The sequence below is a fragment of the Serinus canaria genome, chromosome 11 (genome assembly GCF_022539315.1).
Source record: "Serinus canaria isolate serCan28SL12 chromosome 11, serCan2020, whole genome shotgun sequence".
Taxonomy (NCBI): Eukaryota; Metazoa; Chordata; class Aves; order Passeriformes; family Fringillidae; genus Serinus; species Serinus canaria.
Genome location: NC_066325.1, coordinates 322,798 through 347,715, shown reverse-complemented (window position 1 = coordinate 347,715; position 24,918 = coordinate 322,798). Strand labels below are relative to the sequence as shown.

General features: G+C 41.5%; 1 protein-coding gene across 1 annotated transcript; it reads left to right on the top strand.

Moving 5' to 3' along the window:
• The first annotated feature begins 3,841 nt into the window (after window positions 1-3,841).
• On the top strand, window positions 3,842-7,231 carry LOC127060024 (uncharacterized). Its single transcript, XM_050978777.1, has one exon. The coding sequence runs from the start codon at window positions 3,842-3,844 to the stop codon at window positions 7,229-7,231; it is 3,390 nt and encodes a 1,129-aa protein (XP_050834734.1).
• The last annotated feature ends 17,687 nt before the right edge of the window (window positions 7,232-24,918 follow it).

Sequence of the window (24,918 nt, the reverse complement as noted above, 5' to 3'; positions counted from 1 at the left end):
CTGGAAGGGTCTCATTGATCTCATCTGAACAGGTCATCTGGACCTAAAACTTCTCATTTCTGCCTTCACCTCCTCAGGTATTCCAATATTGATGAACTCTGTCCCAGGAGGGATGGATGGTGTAAGTGATAATGTGAAAAGAGCCCATTATGGAACACCTGACTCTGGAGCCAGAGATGCTCAAGGAATCAATCTGTAGATCAATGCACAAGCTCAGCTCGGTCTCTAATTCCCTTTTTAGCTGACAGTGCCTTCTCCCTCTTGCTTTCACTTTGTATTATTATTATTATTAGTAGTAGTAGTAGTAGTAGTAGTGATAGTATTGACAAATCAACACCCTCAGCTAAGTGTGAAGCAGGAAAAGCAAACCCACATGATGCTGTAGTATATGATAGAGATAATTCATACTTTGTAAACTATATAAAAATTATAAAGATCCAACCAAGCCTATGACCCCCATGGCCAGAAGCAGGACTTTCTTTTCAAAAAATTGCCCAGACTCGTGCAGATAAAATCATGACCATTAACGAGTGAATGAGTCTGTCCTGGGTGATTGTTATGAACAAGAAAAGGGTTACCATTTTTTTTTTTTCCAAAAGTTGTAGCATTACAAGTTTAACCAGTTATGGCAGAGGAGTGCTTTTGTTAACTGCTTGTTGTAATCACCTGTTAAGTATCATGTCGTTAGCCAGCTATGGTTGAGAATTCACTCTATTGTATCAGTATCACCCTGCTTGGGGCCAGGTGGGAGGATGGCATCCCCCCCCCAGATGGTAGAGGGGAGGGAATCAGGAGTTGATATGCAGATAAGTTTAGAGCCAAAATGCAATGGGGCAAGCCCCCATTCCAAACGCAATTAATAAACCCCTAAACCAGCGAGCCAATATGGAATTCAGAGATCAAAGTGGTCTCTAGACATCAGGTGTGAGGTGAGAAGCCAGCAGAGACTCTGAAAACCTTAATGGCCCCTCACCACAACTTCAGAAAATGTTGGTTAGAGCCAGGACCCGAGGCTGCAAACTCAGAATTGGGATCCAGGGGTGTGTATCCCTGCCTGCTCTTGTGAGGTGAGAGCCCCAGCTCTGTCCTCTTGTTGCAGAAGTTCGAAAATTATTGAAAAATGTATTTTAGTTAATAGATAGATGTCTAGATTAGTGAAACAATGTGATAGTTAGCATGAGTAGCAGTAGTTATGCTAAGGCCGCAGTAGGCCCGGTAAACTCTAAGTGAACTTTAGTGCATGGTAGATCGAGAGAAAATATTATCTAGGGAATGTACCTTTTGGCTAAGTAACAAATGTCATGATGTACCTAATAAATCTCAGTATACCTCTAAAGATGCTTAGCGATGCACATAGATCAGATGAAGCAATCACGTTAAGAAAAGTATATAAACTCTGTAAATTTTGTCGCAAGATGGGGCTCTGACTTTGGACGAAAGTCCTCAGGCTCCCGGGCCCTAATAAAGCACCGCATAAAACAACTCTGGTTGTTTTGTGTTTTCTTCGGATCGGGCAACAGTTTTCTGGCGACCGCGGCAGGACTCCGAAGGTGGCTGGGGCGGTTCACGTCCCGATCCACTCCACGCCGGCACCGAGTGATTCTCGGGGAGTCATCGGCTCGTGCCCGACCCCTGCGCCTGTCGGACGACTGTGAGGAGGTAAGCCCGAAGGTGCTTTATTTCTGGTATTGGTATTGGGTGCCTGTCCATAAGACGAGGTGGCAATCCTCGCAGGATTGGGCTAAGACGTCTGGTTGGGAAGCCTAGGCGCCGGCCATCAGACGCGGCGAAAGCTGCGCAGGTCCGGCACTTGCCCCTCGCGGCGACGAGAAGCGGCAAGATTGGTTTTGGTTGGTTTGGTATCTAATAGTAATCACGTTGTTGTTTTTGCTGTTCGTGTTCGGAATAATTGAGCTATTGATATTTATAGTTTTGTTGGTTGTGCTTAGTGCTGGTGCGTCTTGGTAATTGCGACTGATTGTTGTGAGGTTATTGAAGTAAGATGCCATTTAAAGCGTTTAAAACTATGGTCGAGTCTAACAGCAACATACCGGGAAATACTCCGTTAGGGTGCTTATTAAAGCGGTGGAGGAGTGAAGGATTTTATCAGGATTTGGAGAAGGAAAAGATGATTGATTATTGTAATCATTGGTGGCCAGAATATGAAAGGGTAGGGCCAGAGTGGCCGTTGAATGGGTCTGTGGATTATGAGGTAATTACTCCTTTAATGCAGTTTCTAAAACAAAATGAGAAATGGGATGAGGTGCCGTACTTGGACTTATTCTATCTCCTAAGGGAGAAAAAGGAGTGGCAGAAGGAATGTGGAATAATGGTTTTGGAGTTAAAGAGTTCGGAATGCGGAGGGTGTAAAGAAAAACTTAAATGTACTCAATGTTTGGCTCTAACCTCCCAACCAGAGGAGGATTTATCCCTGCTCGTGGCTCCAAATGTTCCCCCAGCTCCTGCTTCGGCTTCCCTTTCTTCGTACCCGCCGTTACCTAGAGATAGTAGTAGCGATGATAGTGAGGAAGAAAAACCGGGGGAGAGAAAGAGGGAACGCAAGACTCCTAACGCAACTATAAAATTACAGCCTCATACCCCCTCTCCCGGCCCTTCTGGAAATGTGCAAAGAACTCCTCTTGCGAACAGGACAAGGCAAGGGCGGAAAAATCTTGGGGAGCCCAAGCTAATAGCTCCCTTAAGGGAAGCAGTGGGACCCCAAGGAGATAGGGTACTGATAAAGGTGCCCTTTTCTCCCGGAGACCTGGTAATTTGGAAGCAGTCTGCGGGAAGCTATCGGGAGGATCCAGAAAGGGTGGCGCGGGTGGTAAAAATGATAATTAGAACACAAAACCCGGACTGGAATGATTTGCAGGTGTTGTTAGACACTTTAATGGACTCCACAGAAAAGGAGATGGTTTTAAAAGCAGCAAAGGAGAGAGCTAGAGAGGCTATAAGGTTGCAATTAGCAGAAGGAACCGTGAATGATTTAGTGCCGAGTGAAGATCCGGGATGGGATCCAAATACAAGCGGGGGTATGGGTGCAATTAAAGAATACCAAGAATTGTTGCTGGAAGGAATCAGAACTGGTATGCCTAAGACGTTGAACTGGTCTAAACTGTATTCGGTGAGACAGGATAAAAGTGAGTCCCCATCAGCATTCTTGGAAAGATTAAAGGAAACTGCCAGAAAATATACTAATTTAGAAGTGGAGGATGAGCCAGGGAAGCTACAGCTCGCATTAATATTTATGGGGCAATCTCAGGACGATATCCGAAAGAAATTACAGAAATTAGAGGGAGAGGATACCCGCAACTTGGATAAAATGCTGGAGGTAGCCTGGAAAGTATATAATAATAGGGAAAAAGAGACTGCCAAGAAGCAGCAGGCAGGGATTCTGGCGGTAATCCAGCAAGCTGGAAACAGAGGGAGAGGCAGAGGTGGATCTATGCGGGGCCGAGGAATGGGTCGCGGTAGGGGAGGATTTCAAAACACTGGGGGACGGGGACAAATTCTGGGACCTAACCAGTGTGCCTTTTGCCGTCAGATAGGCCATTGGAAGAACGAATGTCCAATGAGGAACGGGATGAACGGGGTGGGAGTGAACAGCAGTATGGTAAATAATAATTCAGTGGGCTATCCGATGACTCCAGGAGATGTCGCTCAAGCTATGGTCTTGGGAAATTATCAGAATCAGAGCTGACTAGAACAGGATTTGAAGGTTAGGTTAGAGATCGAAGGGAAAGAGCAGGAATTTACTGTAGATACTGGGGCTACTTATTCGGTTTTAAATAAACGATTGGGACCAATCAGTGACACTACAGTACAAGTAGTAGGAGCAATGGGCCAGTTGGAAGAAAGGCCGTTCCTACAGCCATTAAATTTGAGATTTGGGGGGAAGGAATTAGATCATCAATTTTTATATATGCCCAATTGCCCTAAGTCACTATTTGGGAGGGATTTGCTATCTCTTTTGAACATGAAAATTCTGTTTGAAGATGGAAGAGTTAAAGTAGAAGTTCCTGAAGAAGAAATAGCCAAATTATTCGTGATTAGAGAAGTTGAACCCACCCCTATCCCTGAGGAGGTAGAACAGGCTGTGGTACCATGGGTATGGGAAACGGGAGTCCCGGGGAAGTCTAAAGCTGCTCAACCAGTAATAGTAGAGTTAAAAGAAGGGGTACAACCTGTAAGGATAAAACAGTATCCTATTAAACTTGAAGCCAAAGAAGGGGTTGCTCCTCTCATAGCACAATTTCTAACACAAGGAATACTGGAAGAATGTGAATCAGAATACAACACCCCCATTTTTCCCGTAAAGAAACCTAATGGTAAGTATAGATTGGTACAGGATTTACGGGCAATTAATAACATTGTTAAGGATATTCACCCAGTGGTTGCAAATCCATATACTTTGTTAACATCTGTGTCTGAAAAGTTTAAATGGTTTACTGTAATTGATTTGAAGGATGCATTCTTCTGCATTCCCCTGGCATTGCAAAGTAGGAAATATTTCGCCTTCGAATGGGAAAGCCCAGACACCGGTCGCAAGAAGCAACTCACCTGGACGAGATTACCCCAAGGCTACAAGAACAGTCCGACGATATTTGGGAATCAGTTGGCAAAAGAATTGGAAGAATGGAAGATGACTGAGGTAAGAGACTCGCCGTTCTCATACGTGATTTTACAGTATGTCGATGATATCTTTCTAGCCACAGAAGAGAAAGAACTGTGTTTAAAACTCACCATAGCATTGCTGAATATGCTGGGCCAGGCTGGATATCGAGTATCAAAAGAAAAAGCACAGCTGATAAAGGAAAGTGTGATTTACCTGGGTTGTGAAATCATTCAGGGTCAGAGACGGTTGGGAATCAACCGAGTGGAGGCCATTTGTGCCATCCCGCTCCCGAGAAGTCACCAAGAATTAAGATCTTTCTTGGGGATGGTAGGATGGTGTCGATTGTGGATTCCAAATTTCGGGTTACTAGCGAAACCATTGTATGAGGCCCTGAAGGAACCACAGCTGAACTGGGACAGGTCAAGGAAGAATGCTTTCCAAAACTTAAAACAAGCCCTGAAGGAGGCCCCGGCTTTAGGGCTCCCGGATTTGAGCAAGGACTTTCAGTTGTATGTAAATGAAAGACAAAAGCTGGCTCTGGGAGTACTAACCCAACGGATTGGGTCATGGAAACGCCCGGTGGGATACTTCTCGAAGCAGCTGGACACTGTCAGTGCTGGTTGGCCGTCATGCTTGCGGGCAGTTACGGCCACGGTGATCCTCATTCAAGAAGCCAGAAAATTGACGATGGGCAAGAAAATGGAGGTATTTGTACCCCATATGGTACTGGCTGTTTTGGAACAAAAGGGGGGTCACTGGTTATCATCTAGCCGAATGCTGCAGTACCAAGCAATATTGAGAGAGCAGGATGATGTAGAATTGAAAATAACTAATCATATTAATCCAGCAGAATTTCTCCGCAGTGAACAGGAGGAGGGAGAATTGGCGCATGATTGTGTGGAGGTCATCGAGCAGGTATACGCTAGTCGGATAGATCTTAAAGACACACCGATGGAAGATCCAGACTGGGAACTGTTCACGGACGGATCAAGTTACGTGGAAAATGGTACCAGGTATGCAGGGTATGCCGTGGTAACTGTTCATACGATTGTAGAGGCAAAAGCTTTACCTCCTGGTACCTCAGCCCAGAGGGCAGAAATAATTGGGCTTACACGAGCCCTAGTCCTCAGTACTGGAACAAAAGTAAATATTTGGACTGACTCTAAATATGCCTTCGGGGTAATCCATGTACATGGGGCATTGTGGAAGGAGAGAGGACTACTCAGTTCACAGGGAACATCTATCAAGTACAAAGAAGAAATCTTAGCTTTGCTGGAAGCAGTACACAGACCGAAAAAGGTTGCGGTAATGCATGTGAGAGGACATCGAAAGGAGGAAGGAAAAATTTACCAAGGAAATGATTTGGCTGATGTGACAGCTCGAAAGGTGGCTCGAGAGGTATGGACTCAGATGGCATTGATACCAGTCAAGGTAAGCCCAGTAAATCCCTACCTAAACCAGGCACCTAAATATTCAATAGACGATGAGAAGTTGGCAATGTTATTGAATGCACAAAAGAACATGACTGGATGGTATGTAACAACAACGGGACAGGTCGTGGTACCAGCAAAAATAATGAAAGTCATTTTGGAAACAGAACATAACAAATGCCATTGGGGTGCAGAGATGCTCGTAAAATTCTTAAGGAGAGAAATAGTTTCAAACCAGATGTTAACACTTGCAAAACGGGTGAATGCAATGTGCCCAGTCTGTTTGAAAAATAACCCAATTGTCAGGAAACAAATTCAACTAGGGAAACTGCAGGTAGGACCGGAACCGGGAGACTATTGGCAAGTAGATTTTTCTGAGTTACCAAAAGCACAAAATTTCAAGTACATGATAGTGTATGTCTGTACCTTTTCAGGATGGCCAGAAGCTTACCCCTGTAGGACAAATCAGGCTAAGGAAGTGGTTAGGACACTGCTTAAAGAAATCATTCCCAGGTTCGGGGTACCTCTAGGGTTGTCGTCGGATAGAGGTCCACATTTTATAGCTGGGATTGTGCAAACAGTAGCTAGGATGTTGGACATATCCTGGGACTTGCATACACCTTGGCGACCTCAATCAAGTGGTCAGGTTGAAAGAATGAATCAAACACTGAAAGGGCAAATCAAGAAAATTTGCCAGGAAGCTAAAATGCAATGGCCGCAAGCATTACCGTTAGCTTTGTTGCGAATCAGGATAAAGCCCAGGGAGAGGTTGGGGGTAAGTCCTTATGAGATTCTATATGGGAAACCTTATCATGCTACCGTACTAAAGGGAGATCTACATGTACAAGGGGACCAAGTGATATTTAATTATGTAATGTCACTAAACAGAACTCTCAACAGCCTACGGGGAGCCCTGCAGTGGAACCGACCCCTACCACTGGAGAATCCAGTCCATGACATCCAACCTGGTGACCGAGTGTATGTGAAAAATTGGTTCACGGATCCACTGAAGGAAACATGGGATGGCCCCTACCAAGTGATCCTGACGACCTACACAGCAATAAAGGTGGCGGGAATCGACACCTGGATCCACTACACTCGAGTCAAGAAAATTCCAACACAATGGGAGACTCAGATGGTCTCCCCGACGCGAATGATATTTCGCGCAAAGCCGCATTCTTAATCATTCTGTTACTGGTGATGATGAAATTGATACCTACTCAAGGTTTTGTGGTTGTCACTGTTTCAGAACCTGTTGTTGGAATCATGGAAGGGATGGATGTGAATTTGACCTGTGCTATTGCCAATGACCAGAAAGCTGAAGCCCGAGATTTACGAGTATTCTGGAAACAAGGAGCTGGGTACCCCAAGGCAAGTTTTACTACTATTTGGGATAGGGATGCACAAAAAGGGAATACCACACTACAATTGAAGCAAGTAACTGGAGAAGATATGGAGGTTTATATGTGTATAGTGCAAATTAGACGTAGTTTTGACTATAAGAAAATTAAATTGAGGGTGGTATCTTGGAGATTACGGGAAGGAACTATTTCTCAGGAATCAGTGTCAGTCAGGCCAACATCCGCTATCCAAGACATGTGGGACGGTCCCCCGTTAAAGCTTAATTGCCCATTCACTCTAACAGAGGCATGCAAACAAGAAGTGAAAGTTAAGTGGTGGAAAGAACAACAACAAATGTGGGAACGAATTGACCAGGGAGTGAGTTGGTGGAAATTATGGGACAAAGGAATTGGGTGGCTAAATATCTCAGATCCTAAACAAGGCATAGACGAAGGGCGGTATCTGTGTCTAGTTACATGTGGAATAGATGCAGACTATGGCATTCGATCATCAATAGCTAGGGCACATTTGGGGGAAAGGATCAAGGCAACACATGGAATTTTTCGAGCAGTGCAAGGCATGGCAGTTATCTTAGTCTGTAAGGTAGAGAAAGATGTACAGTTTATCGAATATGGATGGTGGTTTGGGGGAAACAATATTCGGGACAAAGAAGGAAAATATCGCAAGGAGAAACGATCAGATCAAACTATAGTCCTTATAATTAGGGACGTACAGCCGGAGGACGAGGGATATTATTGGTGCTGGATTAGCAAAGACTCCTGGTGGGGACATTCAAGAACGATAGTCTCACTAACTCGAGGGCAACCGAGAAGAGTAAGAGAAATTAATATTACCACTCAAAATGAGCAAAAACAAGAGAATCTGATAGTGGGACTGATCAGAGATTTTGGTACAGTACAAAATGTCTCACAAATTACGGCATGCCTGCCACTCCCCCAGGCCGCTGGAGAGCCTATCCAATGGGGAGTGGTTCCGGTCCCAATGCCCCCAACAATACAAGAAAACATTACGGTCATGTGTCAGGTGGAAAACGTAGAGAAGGAGGTAGTAGAAATTAAGGAAGGTTATTCCCCTTTGTGGAAATATTCGTCAATCTGGGATTGTCGAGAAAAAGGAGGCAGATACGAACCAAAACCGGGACTGTATGGAGGATTAGGAAATTATGGTTGGTGTTTTGAGAAACAAGAACAACAAATTAAGAAAAAACAATTATCTCGAGAAATACGGTGTCAAAATATGACACAAGAACAACCCTTATGGGATCACTGGGAAGCTATATGGGGTCCAAGTTTACTGGAACACTATAGTTATATCGGGCCTGTTGATTGGTGTGTACAGTGGACAGGAAGTAAAAACCAATCACATGCAGAAGTATCAGAGATAAATACCTCTACTAGGGAGAAGGTGATAGCGAAAGAAAACTGGAATTGTACAGAAGTTTATACATGCGATACTCCAGGGGACCAAATTAGCCTAGTGCCAGTAAGGGTCCTTTTGAAATGGGGATGTGAATGTAGGAAATACAATCACACAATACCCGGCAAACCCCTTATGAACGGATTTTATGGAAGGGTCTCCTGTAGGACGACTACACTCAGAAGTCCGGGAAATTTAGTATGGGTAATGGGACATGGACAATGGACTACTCATCTCCCTTTGGACGGACCAGTGACACAAGTAACTTTAGGGGTGCCAACGTTATGCCCTTTGTGGAAACAGTCTAAGTTAAAAGCATCAGGGACTAGGAAAAAGAGAGAAATTGATGATTTGAATTTGTTAGGAGATGAAGACCAATGGCATGAACCAGACAGCGGAGTGAAATTTGGATGGGCACTAGAATCATTATTTGCACCAGTAGCCACATATAGAAACAGAGAAATGTTGTTTAAGTTACTGGGACAAACAGAGAGATTGGCATTAGCAACTAGGAGAGGATTCAAAGATTTGAACCTACAATTGCAGGCTACTTCTCGTATGACACTCCAAAATAGAATGGCTCTAGACATGCTGCTATTGAAAGAACATGGAGTTTGTGGGTATTTAAATAAAAGAATTGATCACTGCTGCATCCATATCCCAAATGTAACGGTAGAAGTAGAAAAAGACATCTCTCAACTAGAAATAGTCGAATCTGGAACAAAAGAAATCGAAAAGGAGGCCCAGCACAATTGGATAGGAGCCTTGTTAGATTCAATGGGGCTTCAGGTTTCTGGTTGGGTATCGTCAATGTTGCAATATGTGTTGCTGTTTATAATTGTACTAATAGTTGCTTGGATAGCATATAGATGTGTTCTAGGAATAATAACCAAAGAAACAAGACGAACCCGAAGATTGGTGAAAGCAATAGGAAGAAACCACGGATTTGGAGTTCCCCCGCCCAAATACGAGGAGGTGGCCCTTCCTAGAAGAACTGAAGCTAGAAGAACTGAAGCTGAAGGTTGAGCATCCTTGCAGAAGATCTGAAGAATGCTCAAAAGGGGGGACTTGTTGCAGAAGTTCGAAAATTATTGAAAAATGTATTTTAGTTAATAGATAGATGTCTAGATTAGTGAAACAATATGATAGTTAGCATGAGTAGCAGTAGTTATGCTAAGGCCGCAGTAGGCCCGGTAAACTCTAAGTGAACTTTAGTGCATGGTAGATCGAGAGAAAATATTATCTAGGGAATGTACCTAACATTATCTATGGAATGTACCTTTTGGCTAAGTAACAAATGTCATGATGTACCTAATAAATCTCAGTATACCTCTAAAGATGCTTAGCGATGCACATAGATCAGATGAAGAAATCACGTTAAGAAAAGTATATAAACTCTGTAAATTTTGTCGCAAGATGGGGCTCTGACTTTGGACGAAAGTCCTCAGGCTCCCGGGCCCTAATAAAGCACCGCATAAAACAACTCTGGTTGTTTTGTGTTTTCTTCGGATCGGGCAACGCTCTGGTGGACAAAGCTGCATTTGCTTCCTCCTCTGAGTCAGTCTGGGGAGCTGCGACAGTGAACTTGTGGATCCATTGGGCCTCCCAACCTTGAGCTGATCACTTTTAATAAAGGCATCAAAAAGGAGAGATATCTCCTGCCCTGTTTATTTCAGTGATCATTGACCATTTCCCAGGAATGTCCAGAACATTCACTGAACAGCACCTGGGAGAGATTACATCGAAGAACAGTGATTTCCTGGCTACAGCTGAAAAGAGGACTATTTCGAGGAGCCCAGACAGCCATCCAAACCGATGGACTGACTTTTGTACGGGACTGAATCTGTATAGTTCCTGTTTTACATATGTAGGAACTTACAGAAATCTTAGGTCATTTCTGCTCCAGGCAGAATAAACTGTATATAAGCTGGATACCTGGAGCAGTTGGGGTGACACTCTGGGGAGACGCTGACCCAACGTCGATCTGTCCCAAGTTCACCCAGCGTCAAAGTTTGGGGTTGACGCTCTCTTGGCTGTGGCGGTTTTATAATATTCTATTTTTTGATTGTCAATCTAATAAATTTATAATTTTTTCTTTATAAATTTGGCTGCCGATTTGATCATTTACAACAATGCCATCTAAAAATCCCAAATGACAGGTGCTCCCAGCTGTGCTTGGAGCTGCTGGTCTGGGGTGCCTGTAGGAGAAGGGGAGAGGCTCAAGTGGCACAGCAGGAGGGCAGCACTGGCTTTGCAAGTCATTAACAGTTGTGAAGTGAGGTGATCCTGCGCAGAGTTCAAGGAAAGATATAAGTGAGCTGGAAAAACAACCCAAGAAACAAAAAGCTTGCAAGCAACTCAGGTAGTTTGGGAATTCATAGCTCAAGCTGAGAGGCCAGAGGCAAAGCAAACACATATTAACTATTTATTGAAGACTGAGGGAAATTTCCAAGTGATTTAGGCTGCAAACATCTGTCCTGTTCTGGCTACAAACAAGCTGCTGAGGAGAATATTGTCCCTAGCTCTTTATTATCCCTGCTGGACTTTACTGCCTCCACATTACTGGCAGCGAAACTCCTCATTAGTCCACCTTAACACCTTGTTTTAATCAACCCCCTCTGATATAACTGATAAAAATCAGTGGGTGCCTACAGAGCAGCCCAGGCAGCCTGTATGGAACCCCAGATATCACTGAAAACAGGAGGCTTATGCTTAAAATGGTTCTGAGATTAGTTGATATTGGTTTACTTATCCTGAAGATATTAAATCTCTGACAGAAAAAAACAAACAAACAAACAAAAAAAAACTTTTAGTATATATTCAAAATATTTAAAAAGTTATTACTGATTTCAAACCAACCATATTCCAATTACCCCTTATTTAAAAGGCAGAAAAGATCCTTAAATACTGGGATAAGAAAATTAATATGTTTTTTTTTTTTTTCCTGAGCATGGTGAAAGGAAAGCAAAATAGCTTTGTTAGCAGTAGGGTAGATTTTAATTGTATTTTACACAGTACTGAGTGATTGACCTTATATTCCTTTGATTTTATTCCAGTGTTTTGAGAATTGAAGTTTGCAACCTAAAAATAGTTGTATTTCTTTTCTGACATTCAGTGCTTTTAATTATTAGACTCTGTGTTTGTTTTCATTTTGATTTACATAGCTACATGTTGGGCCTGAAAAATACTACATAAGAACCTGATATAAATAGGAAGAATTTACTGATTTTCTTCTAAAATTCTTTGTATGTCTGGAAAACTCATAGATGTAAACTCTACTATTCCTTTCTTCTGCCAACAACTTGCTTTGGGCATCACAAATGATAAATGTTGCATTCTTTATGAGTTTAGAGTAAAAAAAATATAGTATAATTCTGGCATTCTTGACTTCCACCTTATTTTCTTCACTTTTTTTTTTTCCTGTTACTTGGTTTCCGATTTTTACTTTTTTTTTTTTGTAGCATGTCTACTCCGTATAAGGTGAAAAGTTTGAGAATTCTAAAGAAATCACTCCACTCTGTAGTAAACTATAACTTCCACTAAGTGAAAGACTATTTTATTGATTGCTATCCAACCAATTTAATAACAATCCTTCCCTCTATGAATTTTCTGGCTGTAGGTGTTGCTCTGTTTTATTTAGAATTACCATCTCAAGGGCCCTTTCCATGGAATTCCAGTGGTTTACTTTTATGAACAGCTTGGTCCTAGTAAGTAGAAAATCACACCAAGCTGAATCACACTTCTGATGTCTGAAGATAAAATTACCAGAAAATCTTCATGGAGGTTCAGAAATGACCTGGCAAGGAGGAGTGAGCTGACAGCGTTTTCAGATGAAAAAAATTTTAAAGGATTGAAGACAAAATTAACCACAGAGGGGAATAATCTAAATTCCCTCCCCCTTCAGAGCTGCAGAACTCTGTGTTACAAAATGTGGAATCTATTTATGTCACCTGAAAAAAAGCATACAGTTGAACTAGAAATGACCCAAAAAAAGGACAACAGAATTATCAGAGCTATACAATGACTTCCATGCAAGGAGAGATAATTTGTGTGAAGCGTCTTCAGCTTGGAAAATAGATGACTGAAAGAGGGGAAGAAAATGGCCTATAAAGAATAAGTAGGACGTAAAAATCTGAAGGTATTTTGGTTTGAAAAGACAGGTGTCTCCTGAAGAAGGCAGGAACCTTCATTGAAATGGAAAATGTAAACCTCTCCTTTTCAAATTATTATAATTTTGAAATTAAGAGGTTTTCAGGCAAAGATATGGGAATAGGAATTACAGTTCTTTATTAGGAAAACTAAAAAAAAAAAATGTAATAATACAAAAAAAAAAGAAAAAAAAAACAAACCCAAACCACTGACAGAGTCAAAATATTACTTGACACCCTGTGTGTCAGGGTGTTGGTATCAGTCTGATTGAATGGTGGCTGCAGTCTTTTTGGAGTGACAGGTGTGGTTTTGTTGAAGCAATGATTTTGTAGAAGGGTGTAAGGATTTTTTGAAGGTCTAGTGGTGGTGTAGATGGGCTCAGTCTTCTTCTGGGAATTTAGTAGAGAAGAAAGCTGTTCTTTTTGGAATTTAGTGGAGAAAGGACTGCTCCTCTGGGAATCTAGTGGAAAAGGCTGACTGTGGTATTCTAAATCTCAGATTATAATCTAGGTAGGAATGCTCGTTTCCTCTCCCCGGGTAGAGCATCTCACAATGGGATGATATAATTTTATCAGTGACACTCAATGGCCTCTTAACAGAAGATATTTCTCCGGAGGTTGGATTGGTTGTGAAAGAGAATAAGAAAAACTGCCCAATTAACAGAAGATAACTGGCCCACCTCTAACAGTTCATAATAGAATACATACCTCTACCCACATCTTGCAACCCAGGACAGAATATTATTTCAAATTTCTTAAACTATATGAGCCAGAAATCAACCAATAAAATGGGGTAGCATAATCTCAAAAGATCTTTTTTCACCCTAAGTCTGGGGCATCATGTCACAAGAATCCATAGACACTGACACAAAGGGATGAAAAAAGGTGTTCTCCAAAATATACCTGTAGGAAAGACATCCTTTGCTGTTCTTGTGAGCCAGCAAAGGCTTCCTGAAGATAAAGGAAAATCCTTTAGGTTCTCATCAAGGAGACGTGATGAAGGAGAGAAAGTGAAAAGATATGGTCCAGCTGGCTCACAGAATGACGTGGCTCCCTGATCACCTACTGAGAACTTTGTTTCTTTCCTACAACCAATGGGCAGTGAATGTGTATGTTGAGTGAATGTAAATATCACTTGAAAAATCTGAAAGCAACATGTTGCTATAAATCTCTCTTGCACTTTCTGGAGTCGTGGTACTTTGTGCTGTGTTGTGCTCTATAACGACATCTGGTGGCCGCCCGCAGTGATTGCAATTGACTGGACTGTAAAAGAAAAAAGTTGAAGGGTACCCTAAAAATGAGTGAAGGCAGCCAGGACGCTGCGGAGGTCCTGACCTAATTCAGACATCTCATTCGAGGTGAGTGATTGGGAAAATTAATGGGAAATAATTTATCAAACGAGGAAAAGACTGTTTTGTCCACGTAGAAAATTTTACTGAAAAGAAAAAATGTTCAAACTTCTGATTATGCTCTTCGTAGCTTACTGATATGGCATAAATCACAGGACTTTGAAGCTGATGCCAACACTGCCTTCAGTGTCTGGGCATGGAAAAAGGTTGGGAAGAGACTATGGGAAGTGATATCTAAGGGGGATTGCAATAATCCGTGGTTTTCTGGGCTTTATGAGTCCAAATCCGGCTAGCTCAGACTTTAGCCCACACAGACTTGCATACACGAAATAAGAGAAGAGAAGCGCTCTTCTCCGTGTGGGAACAAGTATCCTGTTTATTGGCTTAGAAGATACTTTTGGTTGACGGTGACCACCCAGGTAGAAAAGAGGGTGTGGCATCTTCACAGTGGAGTTTTATACCCAAGGGGATGGGGGCGGGGAGAGAGGACCACGGCCAATGGGATCCCATGGGACAGACCACCAGGTGTGTATAACGGGGGGGGGGGGGTGTGAGGGAGAGACCATGTGATGGGGGAGGGGAAAAAACAATCCATGTGACCTAACATACTCAGTAAAAATTTCTCATCATGCAGTGCAAAACAACAACTAAATAAACTATTTAGTGCAATACAACAGGGGATAAGACAGTTGTTGATTTGGCTGCTACCTGGAGACGGTTGTATGAGGCACTGAAGGAATGGAAAGTAGAACAAGATAGAGGGGAAGAATTGGAGGAGCAGGAATTAGAGCAAGAAACTGAAGCAGAGGAACAGGGGGAAGATGAGGCTGAGCCTGCCGATGAATCTCCCCCTGAGGAGGCTGCTGCAGCTGCTGTGGAGGTCTCCAAAGGGTTTGCTATCATGAGAATCAAATGGCAGGCTAAGACTGTTCTTCAGTATTAATCTCCAAAAGACTATGTTAAACCTGTTTGCTCCTCCCCCACCCTCCCGTGGTTTGGTCAGCTGCCCCACCCCCCCCCACTTTCCCTTGAGCTGTCTGCCCCTCCTCTGCCCCCCTTCGAGCCATCTGCCTCCGCTCCAGCCCCGTTGAGCTGTCTGCCCCCACCCCCCCCAAACTGGTTGAACAAATGCAATCTTGAACATTTTGTCCTGTCTAGTGATAGTTCTAATGATGAACTGCCAGTTATAAGTACATCTAAAAAGACGCAGGAATCTGTTTCTGTTAGACCTCGTAGCAGATCCAGGCCTGCTGTTTCTTGGACTCTGCCTCCCTGCCAGGTGGCTGTGACTCCTCAAATACGCTTTGCAATTTTGGGAGCATGTGAAAGCAGCTGAAGTGGGAGATTGGAATTTGTTAGAGAAAATAGGTCTGCCTAAAAGGATGGAGATGGCTGCTCCTGCTGCTTCTGGTGAGCCTGTGGCTTTTCCTGTTTTCAAAGCTGCTCCTAACAAGACAGGCATCAGGTTTTTGCATGGAGGGTTGTGCAGGATCTCCAGTTAAAAGTAGATCAGTATGGTGTTAACTCTTTGCAGGTGATGTGAGTGATTCGTGTTCTAAATGCTGATGTACTTGCACCTTATGATATTGTTCACCTTGCTACAATTCTGTTTCAACCAGTGCAGTATGGTGTGCTTCAAGCTACCTGGAAACAAACGGTTGAAAGGGTAGCTTTGGACAATATGCAGTTACCTTAGCAGGATCCACGTCACGTTGTGGGAGTTGATGCCTTGCTGGGCAATGGACTGTTCTCTAACCTGGATTTGCAGACAACATGAAAGTTCAAAGACAGATGCCTTGGAAATATTTGGGGTTGATAATCACCAATACTCAAATTGTGCCTCAACCTGTAAAATTGGACATTGATATTAAAACCGCTGTAGATGTGCAGAAATTGGTTGGAGCAATAGGTTGGCTTAGGCCATGCTTGGGAATAACCAATCATCAACTCCAACCCTTGTATGACTTATTGTCAGGGATAACTTCCTCTGCAGATGAGAGACATTTGACTGCTCTAGCAGAAAAGGCTGCAGAAGAAATTGATTTGGCCTTGACATCTAAATTTGTTACTAGGATAGATGTTTCTGTTGGTGTGCAATTATTAATTTTTAGAGATGATGAAATACCATGTAGATTGTTGTGTCAATGGAATGATAAAATGGGAAGATGAATTGCATATTTTGGAGTGGATATTTTTGTCTTTCAGGTCCCGAAAAACCACTCCAGGTCTGTATGAGCTTTTTAAACATCATTATTAAAGGTCGCAGATGCTCCCGTGAGATCTTAGGCCGTGATCCTGTAGCTATTGTCATACCACTACAACAATGGTATTTTGAGTGGTGTTTTTTGAAACAATCATGAGCTGCAATCTGCTTTATCTTCCTTTACAGGTCAAATACCATATCATTTACCTTCTCATCCTATTCTGAATTTCACTAAGAGGATTCCTTTTCAGGGGAAACAACTTTGTTCTTCTGTGCCAGTGGAAAGTGCAACAGTTTTTACAGATGGATCTGGAAGAACTGGAAAAGCTGCTGTAGCCTGGAAGAGAGATGACCACTGGGAGTATGAAATAACAGTTCAACAAGGGTCTCCTCAGTTAATTGAACTTTGTGCCATTCTCTTGGCCTTTACCTTATTTCCTAGCCCCGTAAATATAGTTACTGTGACTCTGTTTATGTTGCTAATTTAGTGAAGCAGTTGGATCAAGCTGTGTTGTATAATGTAAAGGAGAAACCATTATTTTTTATGTTGTTGAAATTGTGGACTGTTATTTGTAATCAAAAGCATTCCTATTTTATTACGTATATTCGTAGCCATACATCACTATCTGGATTTTTTGTTGAAGGTAACACCTATGTGGATTCCCTTGTGGCTGCCTCAGCAGCAAAAATGGTGCCTAATGTGTTACAGCAAGCTGTTCTGTCTCACCAGTTTTTTTATCAGGGTGCTCAGGCATTACGGCAGCAATTTAAATTATCACATAGTGAAGCAAAGTCAATTATTTCTTCTTGCCCAGATTGTCATATGTCTCATGTTTCATAATATTACGGCACTGATCCTAGAGGTTTACTCCCTTTGCTAGAATGGCAAACAGATGTTACAAAAATGCCTGAATTTGGCCATTTAAAGTATGTTCATGTCACAGTTGGCACTTTTTCTCATGCCATGGTTGCCTCAGCGTTGGCAGGTGAAACAGCTCGGGATGTTATCCGTCATTTCTGTCACGCCTTTTCCATCTTATGCGTTCCATCACATGTAAAGTCAGATAATGGCCCAGCATATGTGTCAAATAAATTGCCGGTGTTTTTTCATGCCTGGGGTGCTGGTCATTCTACTGGTATCACTCATGCTTTGACAGGCCAAGGAATTATTGAATGTGCTCATGGTGTATTGAAGCACCAGGTAAAAAAAGGGGGAATGCAGAGGGAGTCGCCTCAAGTGAGATTAGACAAAACCATTTATGTCTTAAACTTTTTGTGTCCTTTACCTGACATACAAGTGTGTCCTATATTCTATCATTTTTTGTCTTTGAATTCAAAACAGCCAAACTTTAAGAAAGGTATTAAGGTAGGGGTAAAAGATTAAATCACAGGAAAGTGGACTGGCCCAGTGGAATAAGTAACATGGGTAAGAGGATACCGATGTGTTTTGACAGAAAATGGCCCTCATTGGGTCTCTGCCCATTGTGTTAAACCTTATTTGAAGCACACAGAAAAGGACAGGATGTGTGGTTCTACAGTAGAAGCAAAATGAGTAGGTAATTGTATTGGTTATTAGGTGGATGGAAGCATGGACCCTCAAGGAATGTGTGGTAAAGGTGGAAATCCAAGATGGAGTAAAAGGAGTTATAGGCTTATGCTGAAAATCCAAAATTTAAGTTACTGCATGTTACTTTTGCTTCTTTTCCTTGAATTCTCTTATAGAGAGGTTGGTAGCACTGAGAAATGTGTCTTGTACCATTTCCTTTTGCAGGGCACCGACGGTCCCAAAATAGGGGAATTTGATGTACCTAAGGGAGAAGTGTTGCCTTCGCATAGGGGTTAAATTAGTAGCTGAAGTCCACACTTTGAGCAACTAGGTTGGTTGCCCATTATGATAGCAGCAACCAGTTGTAAGTTAAGTGGATGCTACTTGGTTCTAAGTGGTGAGTAGGCAGATGACTTGGTCTCTGCTTCTGTGTGGGAGAAAGTTACTTGATTGGAGGTGAAGGTGTCATTCTGCTACCAATGTGTCATCGGGAAATTGCGAGGTCTGTAACGATATTTGAAGATCTATTTTTATGTGCCATGTTTGTATATGAATGTTAAGATTGTGAGGGTGTGTGTTGTGGAGTTGGTAGAAGCTGGTTATCTCTAAGTGAATGTAGAATGGATCCTCCATCTGCTTGGATTTTTGCAAGGGCACTGCAGTAGTCCTTAGCAGTTCTATTTGTGGGTCGAATACAAAAAGGGGGAATTGTAGGAAAGACATTCTGTTCTGCTCTTGTGAGCCAGCAAAGGCTTCCTGAAGATAAAGGAAAACCCCATATCTCTCCTGAGGAAGACACCAAGGTTGTCACCAAGGAGACATGATGAAGGAGGAAGTGAAAAGATATGGACTCTAGCTGGCTCACAGAATGACGTGGCTCCCTGATCACCTACTGAGAACTTTGTTTCTTTCCTGTAACCAATGGGCAGTGAATGTGTATGTAGAGTGAATGTAAATATCTTGAAAAAGTATAAAAGCAACATGTTGCTATAATAAATCTTTCTTGCACCCTTCTGATGGAGTTGTGGTACTTTGTGCTGTGTTGTGCTCTATAACGAGGTATACCTGCACTGGTGGCTCCCATGCCATGTCCCTTAGCTGAGCCGCCTTATTGCCAGTTTTTAGAATCTGGTCTATTTAACGGAATGATTTTATACTTGTTCCAGGTCTTCTGTTGTTTCACTCACAAATTGTTGCTCTCGTCTGTTGGCATGGCCTATCTTCGGCTCTCAGGAGATTCAATTTAGCCTTGTGAAGCTGTTTTTATAGAGCTCATGGCTGCTTGTCTGCAAGCTAAAAACACACTCCTTGCATTTCTATATATAGCAACTCCTGAAATTTCAAAGATTTAAATTCTAATTTTATAAGCAAAGATACCTGTCTTTTTAAATGGACACACAGCAGCTGTGGCAGTCAGAAGTTAGCTTATTAGTGATAAAAAAGACTTTCAGCTCCAGAAACAGCTTCGTCAGAGCACTCATTGCAGTTGTGCTGCAGCAGCATGTCATGAGGAGTCAAATCAAACAAACATGAGGAGTCAGATCAACATTTCCATCAGACAAAGAAATTTAGAGAATTTGTACTTCGGTTCAATCCAAGATCCAGAATTTTAGAAAAAATACAAAAATTGTTCAATATTTCTACAGTGATACAGCCAGAAAAAAGCAGAGCCATGTGAGCAACTCCAATGCCAGTGGCAAGCTCAACCTTGATTCCTGTTTGTGTAAGTCTGGAATGAACACTGATGCTAATGTGAGCATATAGGCATCTCTCATTAAAGCAAATCCATGTCTCACCTCCTCTGTCTGTCACTGCCAGCTCACCACTTTACAAGGTTCCATATCAGTAAGGTCACTGAAGCAGATGAACAGAGAAAGTGAGCAAGAAAATGCAGAGATATTTCTCTACATAATGGAAAGCCTAAGTACCAGCTTATATCTGGAAAAAAATATGTGCTGCAATTTCCTCCCAGCTGGAGGTGAAAAAAAAAAAAAAACCACTCAGCTTTTCATAGTTAACTAGAGATGTTAATTTTATTAACATAATTATTACTTTTACATTGCAACAGCACCTAGATGATCAGGCTGGAAGCTGTGGGCCCCACTGTGGCATGAACTGAACACACAGAACACAATACAGCCCCTACTTCAAATCACTCACCTGCAGATGTCTACAGAGAACTGAAGAGCAGTGTGGTTTTAAGAGAGATTTAAGTTTAGAATTTGGTGCAAAATGTCATATGATATTCTAAAATAAATACCCATGCACAATATGCATTTGTATCAAACTTTCTTGCTCTGCACAGAACAGTCCTGGTCTTTTCTGGGCAGCTACAGTGAATAAATAAACCCCAGCCCAATATGAGAACAAACAAACCATCTCTGTTTTCTGAATGTACACTGCTTTGTTAGACACTGTGTCAGGGAATATGCCTGCATTTGATAAATAGCAGCTGTCACCACTGTCCAATAAAATAAGTAGCATTAACAAACTCTCTCTTTTCCAGTAACCACTCACTAGATTTCAGGAGTAAGGCTGTTTGGCTGAAACTTAGTTCACCTTGCTGGCATTCACTGTCATTATGAAGAATATTTTGTTTTTAAGAAAGATTCCAAACACCTAGCTGCCACTTCTAGAAATACCAGTAAACACTAAAGTCACAGAACCACTGAATTATTTGGGTTGGAAAAGTTCTTTAAACTCATCAAGTTCAGCCTTCGATCCATTACTCCCATGCCTACTAAACCATATAATGAAGTGCCACGTCTGCTCATTTGAAGACTTCCAGGGATGGTGACTCCACCACTTCCCCAAGGAGTCCATTCTAGACCACCCTTTCAGAGTAGAAAAAAGTCCCACCACTTTTTAACAGGGATTGCCCCTATGAGACCACATTCCCTTGTAGAATTCATGAAGCAGTTTCTTTAACTCAAGAAAAAGTCACAGTAAAATAATGGTTTTGGTTGCAGGATCTCAGTTCTGTGGTACAAACCAGCAAAATGCTGATCCCAGTTCATCGATTGCTCACCTGGTGCTGGGTAGGCAGAGACCTCACACCATCTCTTACTTAAACAGACAGCTTAGCGGTGCCGTGATTGATTCCTAGTAGTAAATGACCATATGGCACCTGCAAATCTGCTTCCACACCTTGTCCCTAGTGTCAGCCCCTGCTGCAGCCCTGCAAATAATGCAGGAATTCGATGATAAATTATTAAATACGCTCAGGCTATTGTAAGGCCGACTGAAGCATCACTAGAATCCTGCCTCAAACAATGATGAGGAGTAGATGCTTCAGAGGACAAATCACAAAACACTGATCTATAAAAATATGCTTCTCAGCCCCACAAATTCTTTTCAATGGTGGCTTTCATGAGTTAATTACATCCTGTAAAAACTAAATAATGCAGCTCATATGTCTACTGTAAGGTTTGCTGTGCCTGCGACTGGGACTTCTGATTTATTTCTCAGAGTCCTGCATCATGTTCACCTTATGTGATAACATCTCCTTTACTAGGCGTCCACCCAGGCGTAGCCCTTCATTGATGTTTCTTACAATGATACTCTCAGTTATTTTTTATTAAAGTGCAGCATTTGAATGGTGGAAAATGTTACAGGTGTATTTTTTAGAAGTGAAATTACCTAATTTAAAGTTTTCATTTCCCCTATCACAAAGATATCAAAATAGTATATGGAGGCCATTGGAGTCACTCTGATTTAGGTTGTTATAGTAAGGTGCACAGAAAGTCCAAAACACTCAGGGTGTTGTCATGAAAGACTGAAAATATGGTGTATTTACATGGAAAGGGCTAGGAAATCTTATAGAAGAGTTGCAAAAATGGTATCTACAAAGCACCAAAGTGTCTCATCTGATTTGACTGTTCCTTTGGGATTTTTAACTTGCAGAACTTGAATTAGTGAATGATGCAGATAAAGATGCCCCCTAGGACAGTAATATGAAAAGGTAAATAAACACAGTTAGCACTCAACTTTCTTGGAAGTCATTGGAAAGCCAAAATATCATGTGAAAAGCTAACTAAATAACCCTCCATTGGCTCTTGTGCATCACTGATGTAAAAGGCTGGGCTGGTGTGCCAGATAATGCATTTATAAATCAATGTAACAACCTGCCCCAGCTGACAGCAGCATAGCTCCATCCAAACAGCTCCAGCTGTATTCAGGCTACATCAAAAGCTCCCTCACAAGGACCAGCTAAGAAATTTGTTTACCTGCAAGAGGAAGACACCTAAAGTGTCCAAAGTTGTCATAAAACCAAAGCAAAGCAGATTAACATTAGATTGCCTTCCTTAAATAAACTTCAAGGTTGCTCCTATTTGTTTAGTAAAAACTGGAAGTGATTATGATTATTTAAAAACAGGGATATAACGTATGGTATACGCTACAATAAAGAATTTTTAGTTTACTTTATTCTATCATTTACAAACCAGAACAGCTGGATTTACAAATACCAGCTTAATTCCCTGTGTTGACACATCTGTGACCACTACAGCATAATAAAATGGGAAGTCTTAATGCAAGTTGATCCTCAAATAAACCATTTTTAGCAAACTGATAGTACAAAAATTACAGAAAGCCACAAAAAACACCCTGGTATTTATTACTGGTTATACTCAATCTCTCCAACTTTTTATTTGCCTTCATTGTCTGAGTCTGACAAAATGAGAATGGAAAACGTTTTCCCCTCTCTCCCCCAAGGAAAATACAGTGATGGGGGGAAAAGCTCTCTGGGTCTACAAAGCTTTTACAAAGGTATAAAAAAGATTTATGGCAGAAGTTTGGCATCTGGACTCTCATCTGAGGAGTTGGAGGGAAGGAATTTGCTCTAGATTATAAAAAACCAAGTCCAGAGTACTTGCTAAAATCCATATTTCTCAAACAGATTGTAAATAAAACTTCATATGGTACTTTAAAAGGGTGTATTTCCATGTACCAGTACTCATTTAAGATTGCAGTAAGAAATTTCCATACTAAAATAAAAATAGCTAGTAATAAACTAAATCAAAATAATTTCTTTATTTATTCTGTTTGATTGTACATTTAAAGATTTTTTAGATATAGCACCAATAATTTTTAAACTCACAGGTGTTGTCCTATTTAAACCAATTTTATTATAGTTAGAGTTTTAGAATGAGTGGTTTAGATTAATTAATTTGTATGCTTGTTTTTTGGGTTTGGCTTTTTGTTTGGTGTTTGGGGTTTTTGTGGGTTTTGGTGGTAGGTTTTTTTGGTTAGTTTTCTTGGTTTTTTTGGTTTTTTGGGAGTTTTTGGTTCTTTTTTGGTTTTGGAGGTTATTTTCTCCCTTATGCAATGACAAACATCAAGTCTTAAAGAAGTAACAACTTTAGCCATAAAATACCCAACTGCACACTCAGAGTAGAATGCAGTTTTTATGATCACTGTTCCACTTTGAATTTACTATACTGTGTCTTAAAGGTACATTTTGGAAAATGAATGCCTAAGCACTGCCTATGGCTATTTGGGATGCACATCAAATATTAAATAGATGCTTAAACTTCAAGTTGTAGATCAATCTTGCTGTTCAAGTACCAGTAATACTTTTGAAAGCAAGGAATCATTGGGTCAGCAATCAAACAACAGATCAAAGATTAAGAACCGTTTGCCGAAGGTGTAAGTATGGATAATCAAACAATACTTCTAATATTTTATTCTTATTTTTTAATATTTACTTCTGAAGTAATGTGGAGTTATATCATGTTTAAGGCAATGTCTGTGGGGAGGTTCATTACCAAGGTTTTTCACTACCCATTAAAGAAGGGGATTTTTATGCTTACACTAGGCACAGCTGTAACTTTCTTTGAGAAAGCACTTCTAAGTTTCCTTCAAAATGCCATGTTAGATTTTACAAGTACTGAATTTCCATGGTTACAAGGGCACTAAGAAAGAAGATATTTGTATAAACTGGAAGCAGAACAACTCCAAGTACCAGTCTCTTCATTGTTACACAGCTATCCCAGTACTTATGCAACATTGCAAAGCCAAAATACTTCAGATCTGTGGTTTTTACTGCAAAAACTCTCTTTTCTCCTTGAGAAACCTCAGGACTTACTAGAAACAGACAGAAAGGAAAGGACTTCTCTGTGCAGTACCTCACAGAAAGGGCTAGAATGCTGATGGGGTCCCTGCTTATTTGTTTGGTGATGAAATCACCCCCAGAAGTGACATAGTCTGCCTTGGATTAGCCAAGACACAGCTTGATGCCTTGGATCTGTGTAAAAGGAACAATTTCCTGAGAGGCACTGTCTCAACTCTTAGTGTAAGGCAGCAAGAGTGCTCTGCGTCTGCCAGTGCCATGCGAGGGGAGCTTTTAGCTTTAATTTCATGCCCTTTTCATAGCTTCCCTCTCTCATCTCTGTTGATCTGATCATGTGGGTCTTCATGTAAAAAAAGAATTCGGAAACGACAGATTAGGCCTACAGTAACAGCCCTGGCAGGCTGGGCTATTGGCGTCACTTATTTTTTCTGTGGCACACACTGGCTGCAGCTTCACTTGCAACACCTGCTCCCATCCCCTTTGCAACTCAGCTTTCCAGAGAGCAGCATTTCCTTCCCTGCAGAGCTCCAAGAACCTCTGCAAAGCCTGTGGGGATCACTGACTAAGAGGCACTAAAGGAGTGATTTCCTCATTCTCTTCACATTCCCCTTTTTTATTCCTAACCCAGGTTGTTTTCATCACTTTAACTCTCACTCAGTAAAACACAGCTTGCCTCTCTCCAATCAGATTTAGAACTTCATTCAGAAGGATCTGAGACATGCAGGCCCTAGACATAGCTGACCGATGGTTGAAGGAAGGGGAGATTAGTGAAAAAA

What these genes read in the sequence shown, in the direction of transcription:
- LOC127060024 (XM_050978777.1), top strand. Translation starts at nt 3,842, where the DNA reads ATGGGCCAGTTGGAAGAAAGGCCGTTCCTACAGCCATTAAATTTGAGA.